Genomic DNA, 26,120 nt, shown 5'->3' with positions numbered 1-26,120 from the left:
TTTTGCTGGGTTGGATGTCCGCTCGAGCGGGATATCTCACGCTCGAGCGGGGAGTTTTTGTAGACAGGCCTTCCGCTCGAGCTCTCCATTCCACGCTCGAGCGTATTTTTCATGCAACCAGTACTTTTGCAGGCCTTAAGGGTCCGCTCGAGCGGGGAAGTTGGCGCTCGAGCGGGGACCCTGTTCTCTGAAATTTTGTATGCTCATTCTGTGTTTTGTTTTCCGTTCTCTTTCACTTGTAAGCACTCTTAGGCATATGTTAAGCATTGTAAATGAGTTAATGAGATAAGAATAAAGCCTAAAGAGGAATATGTGAATCAAAGAATGGATTGAACTGTTAGTGACCCCTTTTGTGTTCATGAAATGTGTAGGGTCAAGCTCCAGGGCAAATCCTCAAGCCGATCACTGTGAGTAATATCAATATTCGAAAGCTTGTCAATGTCCAATTGTTTATTCCCTTATAAGCTTTATGAGTTGTTAATTAGGATTGGGGACAAAAGTCTGACATGAATGAATGAATGGACCGAAGGTCGTTTTGATAGTAATGATTGGACCGAAGGTCGTTTTGATATAAATGAATGGACCGAAGGTCGTTTTGATATAAATGAATGGACTGAAGGTCGTTGTGAGCCATATGAATGGACCGAAGGTCGTTTTGGCATGAATGAGTGGGCCAAAGGCCGTTTTGACAGAAATGAATGGGCCGAAGGCCGTTTTGACATAAATGAATGGGCCAAAGGCCATTTTGACAGAAATGAATGGGCCGAAGGCCGTTTTGACATAAATGAATGGGCCGAAGGCCGTTTTGACATAAATGAATGGGCCGAAGGCCATTTTGACATGAACGGAAATCTAAATGGGCCAAAGGCCAGTATGTTGAAACTACAGTCACTTGATCTAAATTTTGTGTAAATGTGTATATGTTAAATAGAAATATGAATTGGGCCCAAGGCCGTTTGGAATAAGTTGTTCTACATTGTTATGTAACTTTTGTATTTGATTTGATATTATTCACTGGGCTATCACTCACGCCCATTCATGTGTTTGTAGGTGAGCCAAGAGAAGTCGAAGCCCAGCCCCAGTGAAGTCGGCCAGGAACAATATGAGTTTTGGAGAGTCAGCCTTGTGTCTCACGCACGAGACCCATCCTTGCCATTTTGTTATGTATTTACATTTTGTCTTGTTGGCAAGGACTTTGTGTATATCTGTATATAGTTTTGTTATGGGCTGACTCAATTTGGATGATCCTGTCAGTAAAGGATTTTATGGTACTACATTTTGTTGTGGGTTATTAACGTATATGTGCATGGTTTGTTTTAAGTGCATATAAGCACGGCTCTATGGACGAAGTTTTAAATTTTGCTTCCGTTTGGCCCCTTTACTCTGATGAGTTATGTCCGTTTTGGTCTGAGGCCGTAGGTAATCTCAGGATTACTGGCCGGTTATGTCCTTAACCCATAGGGGCGGGTTCGGGTCATGACAGAGTGGTATCAGAGCACGAGTTAATAACTCACACACTTGTCCAAAAAGAGCAATATGCGTCTAGATAAAATCTAGGATGCATTAATGTGATAAATATGAATTTGGAAGCATTGATTATATGCTTAAATGTTTTGTTATGAACAATTGTAAGTTATAAGTTGTGAATTACTTGCATTGCAAATTATCTGAATATATGTGCTTCTTAGTCTATGCATACTCATGTACCTTTTGTGTAAAATCTAATGCAAGTTTAATCAGATGGTGAGAACCAGAGGTGATGAGATAGAAGAATCCTCAACTGCCAGAATGGACAGAATGGAAAGACTGATACAGGAAATGGCAGAAGCTTTGAGACAGCAACAGGAGTTGCAACAACAGTGGCAGCAACCACATCCGTCACCTCCACCTCCGGCACCACCCGTGCCAGATAATCAAAATGATGACCGGATAATAGCTCTCACCAAGGAATTCAAGAAAATGAAACCACCACAGTTTCACGGGAGATTAGATCTGTTGAAAGCCGAAGCGTGGGTCCTCGGCATTGAGAAATTATTTGAAGTGTTCCCCTGTTCAGAGACTCAGAAAGTGCTTCTAGCCACTTTTATGCTAGAAGACGAAGCAAGAAGATGGTGGATGTTGATGCGAGAAATCATAAGGATGTTGACTGGGTAAAGTTTTTAGAAATATTCTATGACAAGTACTTCCAACAGTGTGTCCGGGATAGGAAAGTGGCAGAGTTCATGGAACTCAAGCAAGACAGCATGACTGTAGCTAAGTATGAGGCCAAATTTACTGAATTGGCCAGGTTTGCACCACACGTAATTGACACTGATTATAAGAAGGCAAGACATTTTGAAGGTGGACTCCGAAGTGACATCCTAGAGAGAGTGAATGTCCTGAAGTTGGAGACCTACATTGGGGTGCTTGACAGGGCCATCATATCAGAGACTAACATAGCTAGACAAGCCAAGCCAGTAACAGAATGGAAAGGCAACAAAAGACAAGGTTTCTTTTCGAAGAAGAAATTTCTGAAAAAGCAAAACACGGGCTCCTCAAGCACTTCGAGTTCTTCCCGAGACACAGCTCCCATGTGCAACATTTGTAGCAAAAGGCACCGTGGAGTCTGTTACCGTGCATCGGGAGCCTGTTTTAAGTGTGGGAAACAAGGGCATATAGCCCGAGATTGTAATCAGAATGGTGGAACGATATCTGCTAGTTCCACTACATCGATCCCGAAACCGGGAAATACTTTGAGATCTGCTACTACTGGGGATACAATGAGACAGGGGAGAGTTTTTGCACTTGTTCCGGGCGATACACGAAATGCCAATTTCGCTGTCTCAGGTACTATTTCTATATGTAAACAGGACGCCTTTGTATTAATTGATTCTGGATCAACGCACTCATTTGTGACATATACATTTGCATCTAGACTGAATAGACCCCTAGAGTTATTACCATATTTGTTATGTGTGTCTGCTCCATCGGGGGAATCTGTGTTATGTGATTATATATATCGGTTTTGTGACATGCATATCGAGGATGCTACCCTATATGTAGATTTGTTGCCATTGAACTTTAGACATTTCGATGTAATTTTGGGCATGAATTGGTTGACCAAGTATTGTGCCACCATAGACTGTGTGACAAAAAGGGTTGTATTTAACCCACCAGAACAGAAAGAGATTGTGTTTGTGGGTAATGGGGTAGTGCCTCCACCTTATTTGATATCTGCAATGAAAGCATGTAAACTAATCAGGAAAGGGTGCTAGGGTTATTTGTGCTATGTGTTGACTGAACAATCTGAGAATGTTGAATTGAATAATATTCCTATTGTTAGAGAATTTTCGGATGTGTTCTCGAATGAATTACCAGGGGAATTGGTAGACAGGGAGATAGAGTTTACTATTGAGACTGTGCCAGGCACCCAACCTATTTCTAAAACTCCCTACAGAATGGCTACTGCCGAAATGAAAGAATTAAAGGAACAGTTACAAGACCCTCTTGATAAAGGATTTATCCGGCCTAGCACCTCGCCTTGGGGTGCACCAGTGTTATTTGTAAAGAAGAAAGATGGTACTTTGCGCCTGTGCATCGATTACCGGGAATTGAACAAGGTAACGATAAAGAAAAAATACCCCCTACCCCGTATTGATGACTTATTTGACCAGTTGCAGGGATCACAGGTGTTTTCTAAGATTGATTTGAGATCCGGGTATCATCAGGTAAAAGTTAAGGCAGAAGATGTTGAGAAAACCGCATTCAGAACGAGGTATGGTCATTTTGAGTTTCTTGTTATGCCGTTTGGAGTGACTAATGCCCCGGAAGCATTTATGGACTTAATGAATAGAATTTTTAAAACCTACCTTGATGAGTTTGTTGTAGTCTTCATCGACAATATTTTGATATACTCTAAAGATAGACTTGAACATGAACATCACTTGAGAACTGTTTTACAAATACTTCGGGAAAGGAAATTATTTGCTAAACTAAAGAAATGTGAGTTTTGGTTGGATGAAGTTGTTTTCTTAGGACATGTGATCAACAAGAAGGGAATTTCCGTAGACCCGCAGAAAATCGAGGCAATTGTGAATTGGCCTACGCCAACTAATGTGACAGAAGTCCGTAGCTTCATGGGCTTAGCTGGGTACTACAGGAGGTTTGTGAAGGATTTTTCAAAATTAGCTGTGCCTCTTACCCAATTGACACGTAAAGGGAAACCATTTGAGTGGAATGAAGAAAGAGAATCAGCCTTTCATGAATTGAAGACAAGATTGACTACTGCACCAATTTTGACACTACCTTCAGGTACGGAAAATTTTATGATTTTCAGTGATGCATCTTATAAGGGTTTGGGTTGTGTGTTAATGCAAAACGGAAAGGTTATTGCTTACGCCTCTCGGCAGTTGAGGCCACACGAGAAGAATTATCCAACACATGACCTAGAATTGGCCGCAGTTGTTTTTGCTTTGAAAATCTGGCGGCATTATTTGTATGGAGCAAAGTGTGAAGTCTACACGGATCATAAGAACCTGAAATACTTCTTCACGCAAAAAGAGTTGAATATGCGTCAGAGAAGATGGCTAGAACTGATAAAAGACTACGATCTAGCGATTCAGTATCATCCCGGGAAGGCTAACACAGTGGCTGATGCCTTGAGCAGAAAATCAACAGGGGGTATGGCTTGTTTACTTACCGAACAAAGGGAGATTTTGCAAGACTTTGAGAAGTCTGAAATTAAAGTGGTAGTGTGTGAACAGGGCGGATTGATAGCTGCTATTACAGCCGAGCCGACAATTGTGGATGAAATCAAGCAGAAACAGAAAGATGATGAGTTCCTCAGAAAGGTAATGGATGAATTTGAGGCGAGTCCAAAAGCAGAATTTAGCATTGAGAATGAAATGTTGAAATTCCGGAACCGAATATGTGTCCCTGATATCCCGGAACTTAAGAAGAGGGTTTTAGATGAAGCCCATAGATCCGTATTTGTTATGCATCCGGGTAACAATAAAATGTATCGGGATTTGAAACAAACCTATTGGTGGCCTAAAATGAAAGAGATTGCAGAATATGTGTCCAAGTGCCTTCAGTGTCAACAAGTCAAGGCTGAACATCAGAAACCAGGCAGTCTACTTCAACCCCTCCCTATTCTTGAATGGAAGTGGGAACATGTGACTATGGATTTCGTTGTTGGCCTACCTCGGACTTCTCGAGGTATGGATTCTGTTTGGGTTGTAGTTGATAGACTGACTAAATCTACACATTTTCTGCCTGTCAAAACTACATTTACTGTTTATAGATTGGCTACTATTTATGTTGATGAAATTGTCCGTTTACATGGAGTTCCGGTATCTATTGTGTCGGATAGAGATCCGAAATTTGTATCTAGATTGTGGAAGAGTTTGCAAGAAGCTATGGGAGCCGAACTAAGGTTCAGTACTGCATTCCACCCACAGACAGATGGGCAGTCAGAACGAACGATACAGACATTGGAAGATATGCTTCGCATATGTGCTTTGGATTTTTAGGGGAGTTGGGAAGATTATTTGCCACTTGCAGAATTTGCTTATAATAACAGCTTCCACTCCAGCATCGGTATGGCCCCATACGAGGCTTTGTATGGTAGGAGGTGTAGATCACCTATCTGTTGGACAGAGGTCGGGGATAGAGTTTTGCTTGGGCCAGAAATTGTGCAAGACACTTCTGAGAAAATCAAGACTATTCGTCAAAGGCTCAAAATAGCTCAAGATCGACAAACGAATTATGCAGACGTTCGGAGAAGACCTCTTGAGTATGAGGTTGGTGACCATGTGTTCATCCGTGTTTCTCCGATGAAAGGCCAAGTCAGATTTGGAAAAAAGGGCAAGTTGTCGCCGCATTACATTGGGCCGTTTCAGATTTTGGAGAGGCTTGGGCCAGTTGCCTACAGAGTTGCTTTGCCACCGGGATTCGAGCAAATCCATAATGTGTTTCATGTGTCGATGTTGAGGGGTTACCTCCGAGACCCGTTACATGTGATTGATTATCACCGGGTAGCTATTGATGAGAATATGGAATATGCTGAATGGCCGGAAAGAATTGTTGACCGACAAGTGAAAGAATTGAGAAACAAATCCATCCCAATGGTGAAAGTGGAATGGAAAGAACACTATGGGACGGATGCTACATGGGAAAAAGAGGAGGAAATGCGACTGCGCTATCCACATTTGTTTCCTGACGAAGGTAAATTAAGTTTGGGGGACCAAACTCCCTAAAAGGGGGAAGACTGTAGCACCCCTGTTCTGTGTTATGCTAGTTGGTCCCTAATACATATGTGATTATATGTTTTGATATGATTTTGTGTGCCATTAGGTGAATATATGTGATTTTGGAATTCTATCCGTTCACCGTAGGAATATTTGTCCGAATAATCTGCTTTGGAAATTAAATTGAAGGCCTTATCGGCCACGGAACCCGAAATCGATTACGCCATTATGATTAGCGTAATTTTTAGAGCCTACGGTGAAATTGAATTTAAAAGTGATTCGGGCCAGATTAAATCGATTAAACTGATGTATTAAGTGCCCAAATATTTTATAACGAAATATTGTGTTGAGTGGGGCAAAAAGGGGCCTTATTATAATCAATTCCTCTCCCTTATATATATATATTTTTTTTGGCTGATGCTAACTCAAGAGAGATAGGGAAGGGTCGGCCTTAGAGAGAGAGAGGGAGAGAATTGTGTAGTTTGGCTCAAGGCTTGGAAATCTTGAAGATTAAGTCCAAGAATTGGCTAGAGTTTGGAAGATTAGGCTCCTTGGTGAGTAATTCATGTATTTTAGTTATCATCTTGTGAATTCAAGCTTAATAGATGGTCAAAGAGCATGAATTAGTTTGAATGTAAGGGAATTGAGTTGCTTGTGTTCAATTGATGGTCAATGAAGGCATGCATGTATATAATTGTTGTAAAAATGCATAATCTAGCATGTATTGAGTTGAACATGGAAATAAAGGTGTTAAATCTTACATGCAAGCATGCTTTTGTTGTATTCCATGAGAATGAACACCATTTGCATTGTTTGGGATAGAAATGAAATCAAGATTAGCATGCATGTTTGAATAATTAAGATATGAGCTTTGAATGTATGATTTTGTTGGTATTAGAATGAGTTGATGGGAGATTAGGGCATACATGTGAATTAATTGTGAATTGGGCTCCATTGTAATGTGTTTTGGTGTTTATGGCATGTTAGCATAACTATATTTGAGATTTGAGCCATAACATGCATGTTTTGTTGGTTGAAATTCGAATTGGAGCTCAAGAACTCAATCTGGAAAATCCAGATTTTTTATGGGAAAATCGTGCTCCCAGCACTTTTAGCTGAGTTGGATGTCCGCTCGAGCGGGGAGTTTTTGTAGACAGGCCTTCCGCTCGAGCTCTCCATTCCACACTCGAGCGTATTTTTCATGCAACCAGTACTTTTGCAGGCCTTAAGGGTCTGCTCGAGCGGGGAAGTTGGCGCTCGAGCGGGGACCCTGTCCTCTGAAATTTTGTATGCTCATTTTGTGTTTTGTTTTTCGTTCTCTTTCACTTGTAAGCACTCTTAGGCATATGTTAAGCATTGTAAATGAGTTAATGAGATAAGAATAAAGCCTAAAGAGGAATATGTAAATCAAAGAACGGATTGAACTGTTAGTGACCCCTTTTGTGTTCATGAAATGTGTAGGGTCAAACTCCAGGGCAAATCCTCAAGCCGATCACTGCGAGTAATATCAATATTCGAAAGCTTGTCAATGTCCAATTGTTTATTCCCTTATAAGCTTTATGAGTTGCTAATTGGGATTGGGGACAAAAGTCTGACATGAATGAATGGATGGACCGAAGGCCGTTTTGATAGTAATGATTGGACCAAAGGTCGTTTTGATATAAATGAATGGACCGAAGGTCGTTTTGATATAAATGAACGGACTGAAGGTCGTTGTGAGCCATATGAATGGACCGAAGGTCGTTTTGGCATGAATGAGTGGGCCAAAGGCCATTTTGACAGAAATGAATGGGCCGAAGGCCGTTTTGACATAAATGAATGGGCCAAAGGCCATTTTGACATAAATGAATGGGCCGAAGGCCGTTTTGACATAAATGAATGGGCCAAAGGCCGTTTTGACATGAACGGAAATCTAAATGGGCCAAAGGCCAGTATGTTGAAACTACAGTCACTTGATCTAAATTTTGTGTAAATGTATATATGTTAAATAGAAATATGAATTGGGCTCAAGGCCGTTCGGAATAAGTTGTTCTACATTGTTACACTACAAGAAAATACACAATTGGCGACCACTTTTGCCGACTAAAAAAATTTTGGTTGTCAAAAATGTGGAATTGGCGACCAAAAATTATGTTAGTCGGTAAAAGTACAATATTTACCTACTAATTTTTTTTAGTCGAGGTATATTAATTTTTGGTGACTAAAAAAAAAATTTAGTCCCTAAAAATCTCACAATTGGCGACTAAAAAAAATTTAGTCGCTAAATTTGCCACAATTGGCGACTAAAAAAATATTTTTGTCGCTGTATATATGGTTTTGGCAACAAAAATAATTTAGTCGTTGAAATCAAAATAAAAATTTATTTTTTATCTTTCGCGACCAAAAGTTTGGTCAGCAAAACCTTAATTTCAGCGACTAAAAAATATTTTGGTCACGGTATATATAGTTTTGGCAACTAAAATATTTTCGTCGCTGAAAGAAAAATACAAATTTTTTTTATCTTTCGCGACCAAAAGTTTGGTCGGCAAAACCTTAATTTCAGCGACTAAAAATTATTTTGGTCGCGGTATATATAGTTTTGGCAACTAAAATATTTTAGTCGCTGAAAGAAAAATAAAAAATTATTTTTTATCTTTTGCGACCAAAAGTTTGGTCGGCAAAACCTTAATTTCAGCGACTAAAAATTATTTTGGTCGCGGTATATATAGTTTTGGCAACTAAGATATTTTCCTCGCTGAAAGAAAAATACAATTTTTTTTTTTATCTTTCGCAACCAAAAGTTTGGCCGGCAAAACCTTAATTTCAGCGACTAAAAATTATTTTGGTCGCGGTATATATAGTTTTGGCAACTAAAATATTTTAGTCGCTGAAAGAAAAATAAAAAATTATTTTTTATCTTTCGCGACTAAAATTTTGGTCGGCAAAACCTTAATTTCAGCGACTAAAAATTATTTTGGTCGCGGTATACATAGTTTTGGCAACTAAAATATTTTCGTCGCAGAAAGAAAAATACAAATTTTTTTTTTTATCTTTCGCGACCAAAAGTTTGGTTGGCAAAACTTTAATTTCAGCGACTAAAAATTATTTTGGTCGCCGTATATATAGTTTTGGTAACTAAAATATTTTAGTCGCTAAAAGAAAAATAAAAAATTATTTTTTATCTTTTGCGACCAAAATTTTGGTCGGCAAAACCTTAATTTCAGCGACTAAAATTATTTTGGTCGCGGTATATATAGTTTTGGCAACTAAAATATTTTCGTCGCTGAAAGAAAAATACAAATTTTTTTTTATCTTTCGCGACCAAAAGTTTGGTCGGCAAAACCTTAATTTCAGCGACTAAAAAATATTTTGGTCGCGGTATATATAGTTTTGGCAACTAAAATATTTTCGTCGCTGAAAGAAAAATACAAATTTTTTTTTATCTTTTGCGACCAAAAGTTTGGTCGGCAAAACCTTAATTTTAGCGACTAAAAAATATTCTGGTCGCGGAATATATAGTTTTGGCAACTAAAATATTTTTGTCGTTGAAAGAAAAATACAAATTTTTTTTTTATATTTCGCGACCAAAAGTTTGGTCGGCAAAACTTTAATTTCAGCGATTAAAAATTATTTTGGTCGTCGTATATATAGTTTTGGCAACTAAAATATTTTCGTCGCTGAAAGAAAAATAAAAATAAAATTTTACTTTCACTCATCACTCTTTCTCTCTCTTTCTATCTATCTGTCTCTTTTTTTCTCTCTGTGTCTCTATCTCTGTCTCTCTTCTCTTTCTGTCTGTCTCTCTCTGTGTCTCTATTTTTGTCTCTGTCTCTCTTCTCTTTCTCTCTCTCACTCATCACTCTTCTCTGTCTCTCTCTCTATGGGTCTCTCGCTCATCTCTTTTTTCTCTATCTCTCTCATCTCGTCTCTCTCTCTCTGTCTCTCTTCTCTTTATCTCTCTCGCCCATCTCTCCCTGTATCTCTCTCATTTATCTCTTTTCGCTCTTTTTCTCTCTATTCTCTTTTTCTCTCTTACTCATCACTCTTCTCTGTCTGTCTGTCTGTCTATTTGTCTATCTCTCTCTCTCTGTGTCTCTCACTCATCTATCTCTTCTCTCATCTCTTTTCTCTCTATGTCTCTTTCGTTCATCTTTCTTGTCTCTATCTCTTTTTCTCATCTCTCTTCTCTCGCTCTCTCTCATCTCTCTTTTCTCTCTGTCTCTATTGCTCATCTCTCTCATTTCCATCTCTCTCTCTGTCTCTCTCGCTCATCTCTCTTCTCTCTATGTCTATCTCGTTCATCTACTCTCTCTCTGTCTCTTTTTCTGACTCTCACTCTCTATCTCTTTTCTCTCTTTGTCTCTCTCTCTTTGTCTCTCTTCTTTTTCTCTCTCTCACTCATCACTCTTCTCTATCTGTCTGTCTTTGTCTTTCTCTTTGTCTCTTTTTCTCTTTGTCTTTCGCTCATCTCTCTTCTCTCTATCTCTCTCATTTTTTTTCTTTCTCTATCTCTCTTATTCATCTCTCATCTCTCTATCTCTCTTTTTGTCTTTCCTACTCATCTTTCTTCTCTCTCTATCTCTCTCTTTTTCTATGTCTTTCTCTCGATCATCTCTTTCCGTTTTCTTTTTCTCTCTCTCTTTGTCTATCTCTCACTCATCTCTTATTTCTCTCTGTCTATGTCTCTATCTCTTATCTCTCTGTGTCTCTCTCTCTATCTGTCTATCTCTCTGTCTCTTTTTCACTCATCACTCTTCTTTCTCTCTTTCTCTATCTCTTGTTCATTTCTTTTAGTTGTCTCTCTCTCTCTCTCTCTCTCTCTCTCTCCCTGTGTATGTCTATCTCTCACTTTTTTTCTTTCTCTCTGTCTCTCTTTGTCTCTCACTCATCTCTCTTTTCTCTCAATCGTTCATTTCTCTCAATCACACTCATCTCTTTCTCTAAGCCCATTGTTGTTGAAAGAGGAAAAAGTCAAAAAATGAAATGGGTTTCTTTTTCTCTCTGTCTCTATCTCTGTCTCTCTTTCTCTTTCCTACTCTGTCTCTGTCTTTGTCTTTGTCTCTGTCTCTCTCTCTATCTCTCTTCTATCTCTGTCTCTTTCGTTCATCTTTCTTCTCTCTATCTGTCTTGCTCATCTCTCATCTCTCGCATCTCTCTCTATCTCTTTTCTTTCTCTGTCTCTCTCGTTCATCTTTTTTCTCTCTATCTCTCTCTCTCTCTCTCTCTCTCTTTCTCTCTCTCTCTCTCGCCTTCATCTTTCTGTGTCTCTCGCTCATATCTCTTCTCTCTATCTCTCTCTGTCTCTCTCGTTCATCTCTCATCTCTCTCTGTCTCTTTTTCTCTCTCTCACTCTCTATCTCTTTCTGTCTTTGTCACTTTCTCCTTTTTCTTTCGTTCATACATCACTCTTGTTTCTGTCTCTGTCTCTTTTTGTCTTTGTCTCTCGCTCATCTCTCTTCTCTCCATCTCTCTCATCTTTTTTCTTTCTCTATCTCTCTCACTCATCTCTCTTCCTTCAATCTCTCTCTCTGTCTCTCTCACTCATCTTTGGTTTGGATTGGATTTTTAGTATTCACTTTTCAGAAAATTGAAATTTTTTATTTTCCGTATTTTTTTATTTCCATTAAATGTTATATTCTAATGTTTTCAAAAAAATTTCGATGTACCAAAGATAAATACACTTTAAAAGTATAATATTTGTGAAAAATATTTAAAAAATTCACTGCGTACTAAAAATAATTTTTTTTGAGAAATCATTACATTTTTTGTATTCTTGTGTATTTATTAATTTTTTAAAATATTTTTTGACAAATATTTTACTTTTTTGATACATCTAAGTAAGATAAATCTAAACAAATCTAAAAAAATGCTTAAAATTTTAAAAATACACTCTAAAAGTAAAAATAAAAATAAAAAATAAAATAAAAAACTCAATTTTTAAAAAATTAAAACCAAAAATTCAAAAAAATATTTTCCAAAAAAAAATCAACCAAACAGCACCTAATATTTTATCTCCCTCCCAAATTCGCCAATGTTCAAATTTCCTTCTAAACTATCTCATTTCGGCGCCTCTGTTACCTTATCCCCAAATCTCTCTAAAGGTTCACAGCGACGCAATCGTGAGTGATCCACAGCGAGTCCTAGGCCGAGATCACACCATCATGAGCGATCCACAGCGACGCAATGGCTTCCAAATCCTACAACAAGATCACTGATATCTACGACGACCTCATCCTTCAGGTACATACACCACCCCTCCTTCTATTCCATGATTGATCTTCTTATCAAACCCTAATCCTACGATGTTTCTCCTGCCTCTTATCTCTATCTGTCTCTCTCTCCTTGATCTCTACGCCGTCTCACCGAGCTTCAAGCAGTTCGATTTCGTCTAAAGGTTCGATCGATTTCAATCTCTCTTGTAGTGAATATCCGATTTTTTAAAATTTTAATAGAAATAAACTATTTTAGTGAGTTGTCAAAGATGGTATTCAGTGATGGAGTTTATTTCAATAGAAGTTTATTTCAATAGTGAGTTTATTCCAATTCAATAGAAATAAACTAAGGGCTTTGACTACAGAGCACTTGGATTTTTGATTTTGAAGTTTTTCATGTGGACTTTAGGTTTCTGTTATTGGTATGTTGTTCTAATGTGTCTGAAACTGAGGTTTTTTGTTTACATCATAACCATATAGTAGGAGTAATTACATAACCTTCATTTGTGTTCAATTCTGTTAGGTTTCATTTGTATTGAAACAAACTGAGGCTTCTATACTCTACCTAGACAGTGTACCCTGCTTTATTAATAATAGCTATTTGGAAATGTCTTTGTTTATTCTCCTCTTTACTTCCACATAAGAATCGTTAAAAGTAACTTCTGACTATCAGCTTGTGCATATAGGGATCTATCATTCAACACTGGGTTGACAAGATCTCTTCCTCAAACAATTGGAAATTTGACTAAGTTATCAAGGCTGTAAATTTCTTTTTTTTTTTATTGTTGTTACACTATGCTGAATCTGCTGATTACTAAGGTCAGTACCCCGTTACAAACCAATTACTTCTACTTGCATCTCAGAATCCTGGTTAGTTGCGGTTTCAGTGGTCCAATTCCAGAGACAATAGGATCTCTGCAGCAGCTGAGCATTTTTGTAAGGATTTGGACTTTGTTATTTCTGTTTACTGTGAGAATCAATATATTTGGAAGCTTACTACGGAAGTATCAGCAATTATTAGGCTCACATTCCTTGTGACATGATTCCATTCTCTAACATAATGATGGAATGACAGAAATCTAAATGAACAGGAATGTATATGTTTCCAAATATTGATGGTTTTTGCATTCTCATTTTTAAAGATGGTACAGATTGACCAACTTTCACATGTTAGTAGTTGTTTGACTTGTAGGGATTTGGATTCCTAAATTTATGTCTTTGTGCAGTTCTCTCTCTCTCTCTCTCTCTCTGGTTAAGATACTACAGTGTGCACTGGGAGCTAGTGGATGTTATCAATATATAAAACTGATGTTAATGTTATAAATATGGAGATGGACATCTTCACATTATTTGTCTCAGACTGTAATTTTGATTTCTTGTGCTTTGTAGTTAGTCATGCTACCAATTTTTATTTTATTCTCCTTTTCCTCCTTTTTTGGTTATATGCACCAACATTTACACATCTCTTGCCAAATTGAATTATATATTATATATATGATTAATTGTGCAGATCTTGAGAGAGTACATGGATTTACTTTTGGGGACAGTCTTGATGATAGTAAGAAAAGCAAGCGGCACTTGCGGTAAGTTGTCTAGCTATTTAAGTAGTTTCAGTTGAGTTTGGTTTTGTTTTAGAGTTTTTAACTGATTTGAGTATATATAGATGGCAGGAATTTCTGTTGTGGGTCAAAATTATTATGGTGTGTTCCCGTTGAGAGGTAAATTGCTTAATGTGAGGGAAGCAAGCCATAAACAGATCATAGAGAACGCTGAAATTCAGAGCATCAAGCAGATTCTTGGACTTCAGCATGGAAAATAGTATGACAGTGTGAAAACTTTGAGATATGGTCATTTGATGATCAAGACTGATCAGGTTTAAAACATTTAACGTCTTGTTTTGTTTTTACTTTTGGGTTTGAGATATGGTCCATTAAGTACTATAAGGTTACTCTACTATAATGGTCCATTAAGTACCATAATGACCCTAAATATGGCCTCGACCGATCTTAATATTGTTTCTTAGGTTACTCTACTATATTGACTGAATTATGCAAGTATATGGACTCTAGGTGAGATGAGAACATGTAGCACTAAAAAATTATTGTGTATCAGAGCTTTTCAGTAATTACCAATTTTGAAGTGATTGTGTACCACAGTGATTTTATTCAATCAAACCGTGACCTGAGTTTTTTAATAGGCTGTAAACACCTATTACTTTTAGTAATTAGAGTATTTCTTTTCTGACATTATTTATATTCATCATTGAAGAATGTTGGTGGACATTACAAGACATGGAACACTGGAGTCTTAGGTCCAGTCGCACTGCGTGGTCTTGACCAGGGAAAATGGGACTTGTCCTGGGCAAAATGGACTTACCAGGTTGGAGTGTTATTGACAAAATATTGCCCATTGCTAGCAAACTTTTGTCTGACAGGGGCTGGTTGTATATGGTTTTGTGTTACAGCAAACAATCCCTTAGAAATATGCCTTCAAATGAGAGAGAAGAGTTATGCATCCAGAATTGTTGTGCAGAGATCAACTGAAGAGGAGAGTCTCCATGTTATTAAGTTTTGGCGAGATTTTGATAGTCAACCAGTGGGAAATGAAATGGGGACAGTGAACAAAATAGTTCCTGCAGGGGTCATTGAATCTCTGCTTTCACAAGTTCCTGGATTATCATTCTGGAGATATGGCAACAGTAATAGTCGCTGGTATACCAAAAGGTAAAGAGGGATTTTGTTCATTCTGGAAATATATCTATGTACTGCCTTTTCAATCTCCATTTCATTTTTCTCCTTTAGGGTATGAATTTTAATGAAATGTGATAAATACATACAATTCATATAATGTGTTCTCCTGAGACTCTATGGATGTGCACCTTTTTTCTATGCCTTTTTTAAGCTTTGAGGGATTTAAATTCTGCTTTGTCTCGATGATGCAAGGCAAGACTAGAATAAGCTTTTATAACCTATGTGTCACCACTATATATAGCTTGGACCTTCAAAATGAAAAAATTCTTGAAGTTTTGAGTAAACATGAGAAACTATAATAGTACTAAAGACGTGGGAAGGAAGTTAAAGAAGGTATAATGTAAGAGTTAAGGACTTCACTGTATTTGCAATTCATGTAGGATTCAGTATGCTAGGTGTGTATGATGGGAATGTTTCAGTTTGCTTTATATGTGTTAGTGTCAGTCAGTTTGAGTTTGAGTGGGCTACGGATTGTAATGATGTTCATTTCAATGGTAAAATGCAGGATCCTATGCAGATAGTTCTGCAGATAAAACTGCTATGGGATGGAAGAGACCATTGCTTTTGAATTAGGATACTACTATAGTGGTTTGAATTGTGTTCCATTTTTCTCATTTGTTTTATTCCCTTCTTCTTCAGGTTATTTTATGCCACATAGACTGTAGTTGCTTTGCATGCTACATGGACTCTTCTAAATTAGTGAAGTACATCTAGCGATACTTAGAAGGCCTTTTTTTTTTCCTGCTGCTTTTCTTATATGCTGTAACTGACCTCCCCTGATGCTGTATTCATTCTTCCTTTCTTTTTTTTTTTGGGTTAAATCTTGAAAATCAGGTTAATCTGTGTGAGCGTGATACTGAAATGCCAAGAAAGCTGATGAGGATACTGAAGAAATTAAGGGAGGAAGATCCTGCATATTATCAGCTGTGTCACCTTGTAAGACACAGTGAACAACCAAGAGAAGGTTTCTTTCTCCTTACTATTAGGAGCAGTAGTTTGATTTTGTCTTTCCAGATCCATTGCATGGGGGACAATTTATGTAGTTATGCTTAAATAATTCATTTATGTAGTTGTGTCTTAATATTTTTATTTCCTTTGTCCTTATTATTGCAATAAATCAAGGCCAAGGTTCTGATTCTGTAGTGATTAAATGGTCTTTGCTATATATCATGAGATTCCAATCGTACATGTTTATCAAATTCAGTTTGGATTTCAAATGAAATTCTGAATTTTTTTTGGTATGATGTTGACTGTTCCATTAAGTTTATCACATGGTGCTTCTTGCATATGAATTGTGCACTTGAAATATTAGTTTGGTAATTGTTATATTTAACAAGTACTTAAATCGGTTCTAGCAATTTAGCATCTTTGTACATCTCTTATATAAACAACATCACATGGAGCCACTTGCTGACAGATTGTGAACTCGAAATGTTCTCCTGGAATTTGTTATTGGGAATTATTTTTTTTGGTTTTAGCCATTGATAATTCTTAATTGTTCTTTTATGTTAATGAGTTGCTGATAGATTGTGAACTCGAAATGTTCTCCTGGAATTTGTTATTGGGAATTATTTTGTTTGGTTTTAGCCATTGATAATTCTTAATTGTTCTTTTATGTTAATGAGTTGCTAATAGATTGTGAACTCGAAATGTTCTCCTGGAATTCGTTATTGGGAATTATTTTGTTTGGTTTTAGCCATTGATAATTCTTAATTGTTCTTTTATGTTAATGAGTTGCGACAATGCTTACACTATTATGTAAATCATTGTTTTCTTTGTCAGTTCATGTTTCTGAACTCCATTATTTTGAGCAGTAGTGTGTTTTTGTACGTCCACATAATGTTGCCATTTTCATTTCTTCTCCATTCATTTCTGTTTTCACGAGTTTGGAAGTTGAGAAGTCTAAATTTTCCGTGGTTGGCATTATTTCTTGTAACAATGTGTCTAATGTTTTGTACCATTGCTTCTCTTATTGTAGAATTGCTGACAAGGGCGATCCTAAATCCAGTGAAGAACTATTTACAGAGAGTGGCAATGAGAAGTCCGTTGACAACTTAATTCCCAAGTCTGAAACCGACTTCTTAGAATATGCTAACCTCATTTCTCAAAAATTGCACCAATATGAGGTATCTTTAATTCCCAAGTTAGGGCCGACCCTGAATGTGATATAATCTAACTGAAAAGTACATGATAGAATATCTCTAAGGTAAAAGATCATTTAAATTATATAGAGCATTCAAGAACCTTATTTTTTATTTTGTTTCTCTGAAAAGTACTTTTTAAATGGCAAGTTGGCAATCCAATGATGGCAACTGTCTTGGTTTACTATTTTTTTGTTGTTGTTGTTGTTGTTGGTTTCCTTCCATTTTTATTTTATTATCTTTTATTATTTTTTTTTTCTAGGCTCGTTTTAGCATTGATTTTACTTTTGTTGTTGTCAATTATCATTGAAAAAATTTCTTTTAGCATTGATTTTACTTTTGTTGTCATGACTGTATTGTCAATCATGGGCCTCTGAATTAGATGGAAGACTCTATGAGGTAATTCAGTTAAAGGGGATATCAAACACCCTGTGATTACTGTATTAGTTTGTTATACTATTTGAATTAAGTGGAAAGGGAATATAATGCAACAAGACTGCGTCTTGGTTTTAACAACATTGACTTCTATGATTTATGAGTGTCTTTTGCGCTTGTGCATACTTACATTTAAGACTAGCAAGTTTTCTCTCACAAACCCTTCATATTTACAATTACTTCATATTGATTCTGGTGCTGCAATCAACCAGTAAACTAAACTGTAATTTTTTTTATTTTTTTTCTGTTTTATTTATTTTTATGAATGAAAAATTAGATTGCAATTGTTGTATTGTAATTACTTGAACAAATAATTTGTGTATCCATGTGCTTTCATGTTGTTTCTAATTGCAGCTATGCATATGTTGATTACAGTCGTGAAGAACTTTCTTATATTGAAGAGTTATAGTGAACAATAGGAACTGAAGGAATGAATTGAGTGGTTGCGAAGTGTTTTCATTGTAATTCAGTGAGCTCAAGAATCTCTGTGGTTCTTTCTTGAATAATGGGTTCAAGAATTCAGATCTTTTTGCTGGTTGTTTCTGTCCAAATTTTACTTGTAGCAGCGCAGACGAATAATGATTGTAAGTTCCATTCTTATGCCTAAATTGTTAATAGTTATATTATTGTTGAATGATATATGCATATGAGAGGCTCCAATATGTGTTCTTTCTTGCTTTGATTAATAAAATCAAGAATACATCCCTGCTCATCAGTTAATGCATCCTTCAAAAACACAAAGTATATGCTAGTCCTGTTTATGGTTTCTTTCTAACGCCTCATTTATTGTGGGGTTGATCGCTGATAAAGGAGAAGAAACAAAAATGAAATAAAAAATTGTGTTTTATGTTGTTTCTTATAGTGAAAATTAAAATGATCTGCACTCCACTGTTGGATGTTATCTTCTCTTGGTTTCCAAATGACACAAGATTTGAGATTCAAAGTTTGAATAAATATACATTTTTACTTTTATTTTTAGCCCCAGGTCTTTCAGCAATCAAAGGAAAGCCTTACTCAAATAGGGACTGGGCTTGAATATAGGCTGAAACATGAGTTGAAGGGTCCTAGCTATGGTCTTCTCGATTCACCACTGCGAGATTTTAAATGCATGTCCTTGACTGGGTTATAAGAAGCCATTTCTGTCTGGAGTTTTCTAATTTACCTGGGAATAATTTCCACAATGTAAGGATGTGAATCCCTTCCCACCTCTGGAATACATAGTTGCATTCCTACTATGTGTTAATTGCTTTCCGAAACTAGAAATCTTAGGTCTTATTTAGCATCAAGTTTTCAGCCTGCATACTAGTTTTGGGGTCACTTGGGAGCAAGCTTTAGATGTCCCAGTTCTTTAACCGAAATATCAAATGTTCTTGATTATTCAGAAGTGGTAATCCTTGAAATAATAATTCTTGGTCAAATGAAATCTGTTAAGAGGCTGAGCTCTAGAAAGCTGTTCCTCTTTTTTTGTTTTTTTTTTTTTTGGATTTCTGGCTGCTGTTGGTTTCTCACTTCTCTATTCCTGAATCCTCATGCAAAAATTCATTTGACCAAGTTGTTTACAATTCATTTCTGGCTGCTGTTGGGATGAAATTCATTTGACCAAGTTGCGGTCACATGAATTCATTTGGAATTCATTTGACTAAGTTTTTTTGGATTTCTGGCTGCTGTTGGGATGGAATTCGGTGCAACAATTCATCACATGGTTATTTTTGCATTGCCCAAGTTGTTTAAGAAATGCCCACTGGAATTATGCACAGCACACTTGAATTATGCCACTACCAGAATTATGCACGCTTGAATTATCCCACTTGAATATTAAATTATGCAAACTTGAATTATGCCCTGTTTTTTTTTTTTTTTTTTTAGGAAGTGCGCACACAATTAAATTGTGTTGAAAATTTGTAAACTTTTAAACAGCCAAACCGATTCGTATCTATCCGCCAATCCACTCAATCCGCATCCGCCAGATTGGCGGACGGATGCGGATTGATTTTCTCCAATCCGCCAATCTGGCGGACGGATGGCGGATTAGAGGTTCCGTGGCCGCAACAGATCCGCGCCCACCCCTAGCTAGTTATCTCAATACGATGTACATGTTTATAGGATTTAATTGATTTTTGCAAAGATACGGGTTTGCAATCCAGTGTTGCTGCCACTATCATGCTTCTCTGATAAATTTTCCAATTCTGTTTCTTTATTAGGTGCCTTACATCACTATTGCTTTGATGGATGCGAAGCTTGGCACAGAAGGGCGGAAGGATCTTTTTGATTGGCTATCAAGGCAACTTAGTGGATTAAGCAATTTTCCTGATGCTGTAAATCTGAATTATGTATTGTTTCAATTTGTTATGCTAGATGGATGTGACTTGTGAATGAAAACTTCGAATAGTTGTATTGTGTCGAATGTTAATGAATTATGTATTGTGTCGAATGTTAATAATTCAGTTAATTTGAATGATGCTTTAAAATTATAAGTTTATTATGGATTGAATGAATTATTAGGAATTACAGGTGTATTGTTTTCCTGCTTTGGTGACCAATTTATTAGTCGTGACAAATAAATTATTTTTTTTCGCAAAAAATGACAATTGCCGACCAAGAGTTTTGGTCGCAAAAAATACATCTATTGCCGACCAAAACAGCTCTTGGTCGTGGAAACTCACTTTTGCCGACCAAAAGTTTTGGTCGTGAAAATTAACAAATGGCGACCAAAACCTTTTTTGGTCGTGGAATGTCACAATTGACGACCAAACTTTTTGGTCGCGGAATGTCACGATTGGCGACCAAAATATTTTGGCCGCGGAATGTCACAATTGGCGACCAAAATTTTTGGTCGCGGAATGTCACTATTGGCGACCAAACTTTTTGGTCGTTGAATGTGATAATTGATGACCAAACTTTTTGGTCGGGAAAATATCACTTTTCGCGACCAAAGTGTTTTGGCGACAAAATAAATTAGTCGCGGTAATTAAATATTTAGCGACCAAAAATTTAGTCGCGAAATCCAACTTTTGCCGGCCAACCACAATTTTGGTCGCGAATTACTTTTGCCGACCCTCAATTGGCGACCAAAGTAGCGACCAAAAAAATTGGTCGCGGATAACTTTTGCCGACCAAAAATTGACTTTTAGCTACCAATTTTTTTGTTGCCAAAAGTGTTAATTCTTGTAGTGTTATGTAACTTTTGTATTTGATTTGATATGATTTACTGGGCTATCGCCCACGCTCATTCATGTGTTTGTAGGTGGGCCAAGAGAAGTCCAAACCCAGCCCCAGTGAAGTTGGCCAGGAACAATATGAGTTTTGGAGAGTCAGCCTTGTGTCTCACGCACGAGACCCATCCTTGCCATTTTGTTATGTATTTACATTTTGTTTTGTTGGCAAGGACTTTGTGTATATCTGTATATATTTTTCTTATGGACTGACTCAATTTGGATGATCTTGTCTGTAAAGGATTTTATGGTACTACATTTTGTTGTGGGTTATTAACGTATATGTGCATGGTTTGTTTTAAGTGCATATAAGCACGGATCTATGGACAAAGTTTTAAATTTTGCTTCCGTTTGGCCCATTTACTCTGATGAGTTATGTCCGTTTTGGTCTGAGGCTGTAGGTAATCTCAGGATTACTGGCCAGTTATGTCCTTAACCCATAGGGGCGGGTTTGGGTCATAACAGAATGGAGGCAAAGACCATCCTAAAGTGATGCTCAAGTTAAAGAATGAAACATATTGATAAATAACAGAGCAGTAAATGCTTTGGCTATTGCTGATACCAAGTTACCAACCACATAAGATTTGTAAACAGCCCACAAATCACTTTTTATAAGAAGCAGCTCAAAACTTAAAAAGGCTTAAGATGTGCGAAAACCATTTTGATAAATAACATAACACTACACAACACAAGACTAGTCGGCATCAGTTTAAGCTGTCAAACATGTTTTTACATTGCCTAATGAGATAAGAAGCAGTGACTCAAGTAATGAGAAGCTTCACTTAAGAAACAGGTCCAACAGGTCCAAGAAAGTCGCCCTCCAAGCTCACCACTGCCTGAAAATCCTTCTCAGCCTCTATATACTTTGTCCCGATGACAATGAAGCGCACTGCCACCTCTTTCTCGATTCTGGACATCTTGTCATTCATGAAGATGGGATTTTCCCCGGGGACGTACTGATAATCGCACATTTTCTGGTTCGAGAGGTAAATGTTCTCAACGGGCCCACATCTCAAGAGCACACCATGCTTCAAGATCTTGTGAACAACCCCTTCTAAGATCTCTCCCCTGTGAAGCTTGAAAGTGATGCAGCTGAAAAGTATTGGAAAGAGTACATCACCCGAACGCTGCCTAACTCTTCCTTCCCTAATGTTGTCAAGTGTGGTTAATGCAAGAAAATAACCGAGCTATTTTGTTGCCTTCTTCGTTGAAAAGTCATCTAAGTAGCGAATTATTATAGACTTTTGGAGCATAAGTCCTTTGGTGTTGAGGCTTTCAGCGGGAATCACAACATTCCAAGGCAGTTGCACCTTTAGAAACATCCTTACAGTTTCTGCTAGTCAAGATAAACAAAAGAAGAATGTAACTCCAAGTAAATGTCCTACTATTTTCTGAAAAATAGTAGTAAATATATCCCACAAACAAGATTCTAATTGTCATTTTGCTGAAAATAATGGGACATTTGCACTTCAGTGCATGTTTTTTAAAAAAAAAAAAAAAAAAAAATTACAAATCGGTGGTAACTTTATCAACTTCAATAATTAAAGTTATAAACTTTTTCATGAATTTGTAAATATTTTTGTGAAAACACCACTGATTTGCAATTTTGCCAAAAATAATCTTCCAACTTTGGAAATAAAAGCACCTATTGAGTTGCTTAGGATTGTTTTTGAATCCAATAACAAATGCTTAGAAAAACCATGTACGACTTACAATTCCAGCCGGCTTGGGGCCCTCTCATGCTAAATTTTTATTTTTATTTTTTTAAAATGATAATTTAACGCATGAAAGAAGCCGTTAAGTTTTGACTCTTAGTATCACCTTTGCCTATTATCGGATCAATGTTTACAAACATAAAACATTGAGTGAACCACAAAGATTTGAACCACAAAGATTAGCCATTTATTATTTATTTTGCTAGAAACAACAAACCTACAACTGCACCACAACAAAAATAAACTCTCCTAAAGTCATCAGCTATTAATTTCCTTATTGCCCCAATGAACTAGACAACCAAGTATAGAACTGTGTACAGCGGCTATTACTATTAATAATTTATAATAATCACCATTTTTTTTTATAAGTAATAAATAACAACTACCCTTATACCAAGATCAATGTTCAACAATATGACATACCAACATGAATTAATTTGACACACTGTCACAAATAACAACGCATCTCAATCAAATTCGCAAAAACCCAGGGCTAAAAATTCATACTCTGCATATTAGAGACCAAGAAATAGAGAAGGGGCCACAAAAAAATAAATTTACAAATAAATAGCGCCATACAAATTTTGACAAAGACGAAGATTAGTTTTACATTTCTGAAATCCAAAACATAAGATTCAGAGTTTCCTTTCCTGTTGTTTAGGCTCTCTCTCAGCAACCAAACAAAACATAGAATTTACGCAATGATTGAACAAAAGGTGCAAGTAGAAAACGAATCGTTTTAACACAAAGCTGATTGGCATTGAGGCATCAAGGTCAGTTCAGGGGCAGAGTTATTCCCAAAAATTTCATTCTGTACAGATCTAAAAACAGTCAGGTTCTATCGAACAGGAAAGGGTTTTACCAAATTTGATTATTAAGATCAGTCCAAATGGTTTCTTAAAATGAATGACTTTTGAAAAGTATTAGCTTTGCAGCTTAAAAGAGAATGTGTAAAATAGATAATTTGATAATAGTTTAAAATAGAAAGTAAAATTAATCTAAAATTAAAAAAAGCTACTAATAGAAAGTTAGAAAGTCAAGATGTTCTTAACTTGCCACCGAGGGATGAGGAACAGCAAAAGCTATGTATGAGGATTCTTTTGTCAAAGTATATTCTTTCTTCACCACCGTTATGTACTAAAAAAAAATTTAAAAAAAAAAATTGTTCAAAATTTAAAATTTAAATCATACACTTAAATTGTAAAATATTTTCTAAATACATTTTTTTTTTCTCGATACATATATTATGTGCTTTTTTGTTTTATCCATCAGTCCTGAAAACTTTAACCATTTCCGCCCAAATTCTTAACCATGTATGTTAAGAGTGTTGTGCGTATAAATTTTGAGCTGAAATTTCTTGGCAAAGGCAAGAGACTTATGTAATTTTGTCCATTTTGAGTGTTTTTTTCATCTCACATTATATTCTTTATTATTACAGTAATGTTAGGTATCATGAAAAATCTTTCATGAAAATAATCATGAAAGTTTTGTGACCTTTGAATTACACTTAAAATAAAACTCCAGACACTAATTAAGGTAATCCAAGAATCATAAATTTTTCATAATCACTTTTATGAAAAAAAATTTCATCACCCTTAACTTTTTCCAATGAGGCCTGAAGGTGAACAGAGAAGTACATCCATGCACATGCCACAAACAATTGCTAAAAGGGGAGTCAACGTAATTTGTCAGATTGTGATGAATGTACACAAAGATTTATGTGGTTTTGCATAAATTACCTACATTTGTAAGAGAGAGGTAAATCTAATATATAATAATAATAATAAAAAATTCATGAAAATGATCATGAAAATTTTATAATTCTTGGATTACCCTTGTTAGGTTTTATTCTTGGCAATTCCGTTTGACAAAATTCCTTTCAGTTGTATTTATTTTCGCACTTTTTATTTCAGTGAGACTATGAGTGTTTAGATGCGAATCCAACCCGAATTGTGCCTTTTAGAGAAGTTTATGATGCTAAAGCTTTCAAAATTGCCACTTCGCTGATTATGACGGGGATCGAGCGGACATACCCGCGCTCGAGCGGAGAATCCCTGGTTCCAGCAGTTTTGGTCGCCTGCAAAAGTACTGAGATATGTGATTTTGCGCTCGAGCGGGCTTTCTGGCGCTCGAGCGGACCTCTGTTATATCACGCGCATATTTTGTTGAAGCCGCTCGAGCGGGCTGTTGGGCGCTCGAGCGGAGATCGCGGGACAGATTCTATAAATTCGCGTGTTGGGTCAGATTTTAGGATAACGACTCCAGATCTTCTTTTTGGTTTCTAGGGTTTATATCTGGGGATACTTTGTGAGTTTTCTTTGATGTTTTATTGAGTATTCAACTCATGGTTTAAAGAGAGTACATCAAAGGTTGTGTTTTGTTCTACAAAAGAGAGAGTTGTTCTTCGGTGGATTCTGAAGAATTCAAGCCTGAAGCTTTGGTGGATTCCGGGGTGGCTCATCGTAAAGACAATTCCGAGGAGAAGACGGGGTTGGAAGAGACACATAGAGGTTGGTTCAATTAGGCGTGGATTCGCTAGGTAATTGAGAGTATACATGTGTAATTCCTTTAAATCTTCTTAGTGGATTGTTTTGTGGCTGTTGCCCGTGGTTTTTTTTATCACAGTTAGAGGTGTCCAATTGTGGTTTTTTCCACGTTAAATCGTTGTGGCTCTTTGTCTTGATTGTTTGATTGAGATTGTTATATTCTGCCTAAAATTGATACACAATCACAAATCAACATCTAGGGGATTTCTAGTTTTTTTTTTTTCAACCTTGATTAGTGTGTGGTGTTTTATTTTAAGTGTAATCCAAGGGTCACAAAACTTTCATGATTATTTTCATGAAAGATTTTTCATGATACCTAGCATTACTGGGCCTCATTTGGAAACTTAAAATTTTAGTTCAAAAATCAAAAAGTTCTTATAAATTATCACACCACTCTCTCTATTTTTCTATACATATTTTCATAAAAAACTAAAAAACTAATTAAAATAGCCAATTCTGAAACATTCTCATTCATACGACTAATGAATTATTTATGGAAATAAAATTAAGTATTATGTGAATTAAAATTTTTAGAAACTCAATTGTGTAGAATGGTTTTGAATTTTTCAAAACTAGTTTTTGAGTTTTCAATCCATATATTTTGGTTTTTAGTGAATTTTTAAAAATATTTTAATTGAAATATTTTTTTTTAACTTTTTAAATCTACTAAATGTACATACACTTAAAAAGTACAAAAGTTTGTAAAAAAAATCTTTAAAAAATTCACTAAATACAAAAAATTTTAAAATTTAATACATTTTTTTTTTATAAAGTTCCTTTTAAATTTCTTCACAAATATTTTATTTTTTAAATACATTTAGATTAGGTTCATATAAAAAGAATATTAACTAAAATGCGAAAAAATAAATAAAAAATAAATAAAAAAGGTTCACTAACAACAAC

The 26,120-nt window shown here is 36.3% G+C and overlaps 1 protein-coding gene and 1 pseudogene across 4 annotated transcripts; one reads left to right on the top strand and one right to left on the bottom strand.

Moving 5' to 3' along the window:
• Nucleotides 1–12,114: 12,114 nt before the first annotated feature.
• Nucleotides 12,115–18,288, top strand: LOC145789064 (uncharacterized). Of its 4 annotated transcripts, XM_082877593.1 has the most exons (7): nucleotides 12,123–13,354; nucleotides 13,929–14,001; nucleotides 14,082–14,291; nucleotides 14,687–14,797; nucleotides 14,883–15,141; nucleotides 16,003–16,132; nucleotides 18,120–18,287. In XM_082877593.1, the coding sequence occupies exons 4-6, from the start codon at nucleotides 14,764–14,766 to the stop codon at nucleotides 16,043–16,045; spliced, it is 336 nt and encodes a 111-aa protein (XP_082733719.1). In that variant the 5' UTR covers nucleotides 12,123–13,354; nucleotides 13,929–14,001; nucleotides 14,082–14,291; nucleotides 14,687–14,763; the 3' UTR covers nucleotides 16,046–16,132; nucleotides 18,120–18,287. The 4 variants fall into 4 exon arrangements, with proteins under 4 accessions (XP_082733717.1, XP_082733718.1, XP_082733719.1 ...); XM_082877592.1 differs by having other exon boundaries at nucleotides 12,117–13,354; nucleotides 14,687–15,141; XM_082877591.1 differs by lacking the exons at nucleotides 13,929–14,001; nucleotides 14,082–14,291 and having other exon boundaries at nucleotides 12,115–12,600; nucleotides 13,105–13,354; nucleotides 14,687–15,141; nucleotides 18,120–18,288.
• Nucleotides 18,289–21,665: 3,377 nt separating this feature from the next.
• Nucleotides 21,666–22,284, bottom strand: LOC114314547 (DNA-directed RNA polymerase V subunit 7 pseudogene; annotated as a pseudogene).
• Nucleotides 22,285–26,120: the final 3,836 nt, after the last annotated feature.

The sequence above is a fragment of the Camellia sinensis genome, chromosome 7 (genome assembly GCF_055761805.1).
Source record: "Camellia sinensis isolate YWXY chromosome 7, ASM5576180v1, whole genome shotgun sequence".
Lineage (NCBI taxonomy): Eukaryota > Viridiplantae > Streptophyta > Magnoliopsida > Ericales > Theaceae > Camellia > Camellia sinensis.
The sequence above is the reverse complement of the archived record's forward strand: the minus strand, read 5'-3'. Positions and strand labels throughout refer to the sequence as shown.

What these genes read in the sequence shown, in the direction of transcription:
- LOC145789064 (XM_082877591.1), top strand. Translation starts at nt 13,214, where the DNA reads ATGCTGAATCTGCTGATTACTAAGGTCAGTACCCCGTTACAAACCAAT. An exon ending in TGCAGCAGCTGAGCATTTTT is followed by an intron (nt 13,355 to 14,686) that starts GTAAGGATTTGG and finishes TCATCATTGAAG; the next exon opens with AATGTTGGTGGACATTACAA. An exon ending in AGTCGCTGGTATACCAAAAG is followed by an intron (nt 15,142 to 16,002) that starts GTAAAGAGGGAT and finishes CTTGAAAATCAG; the next exon opens with GTTAATCTGTGTGAGCGTGA.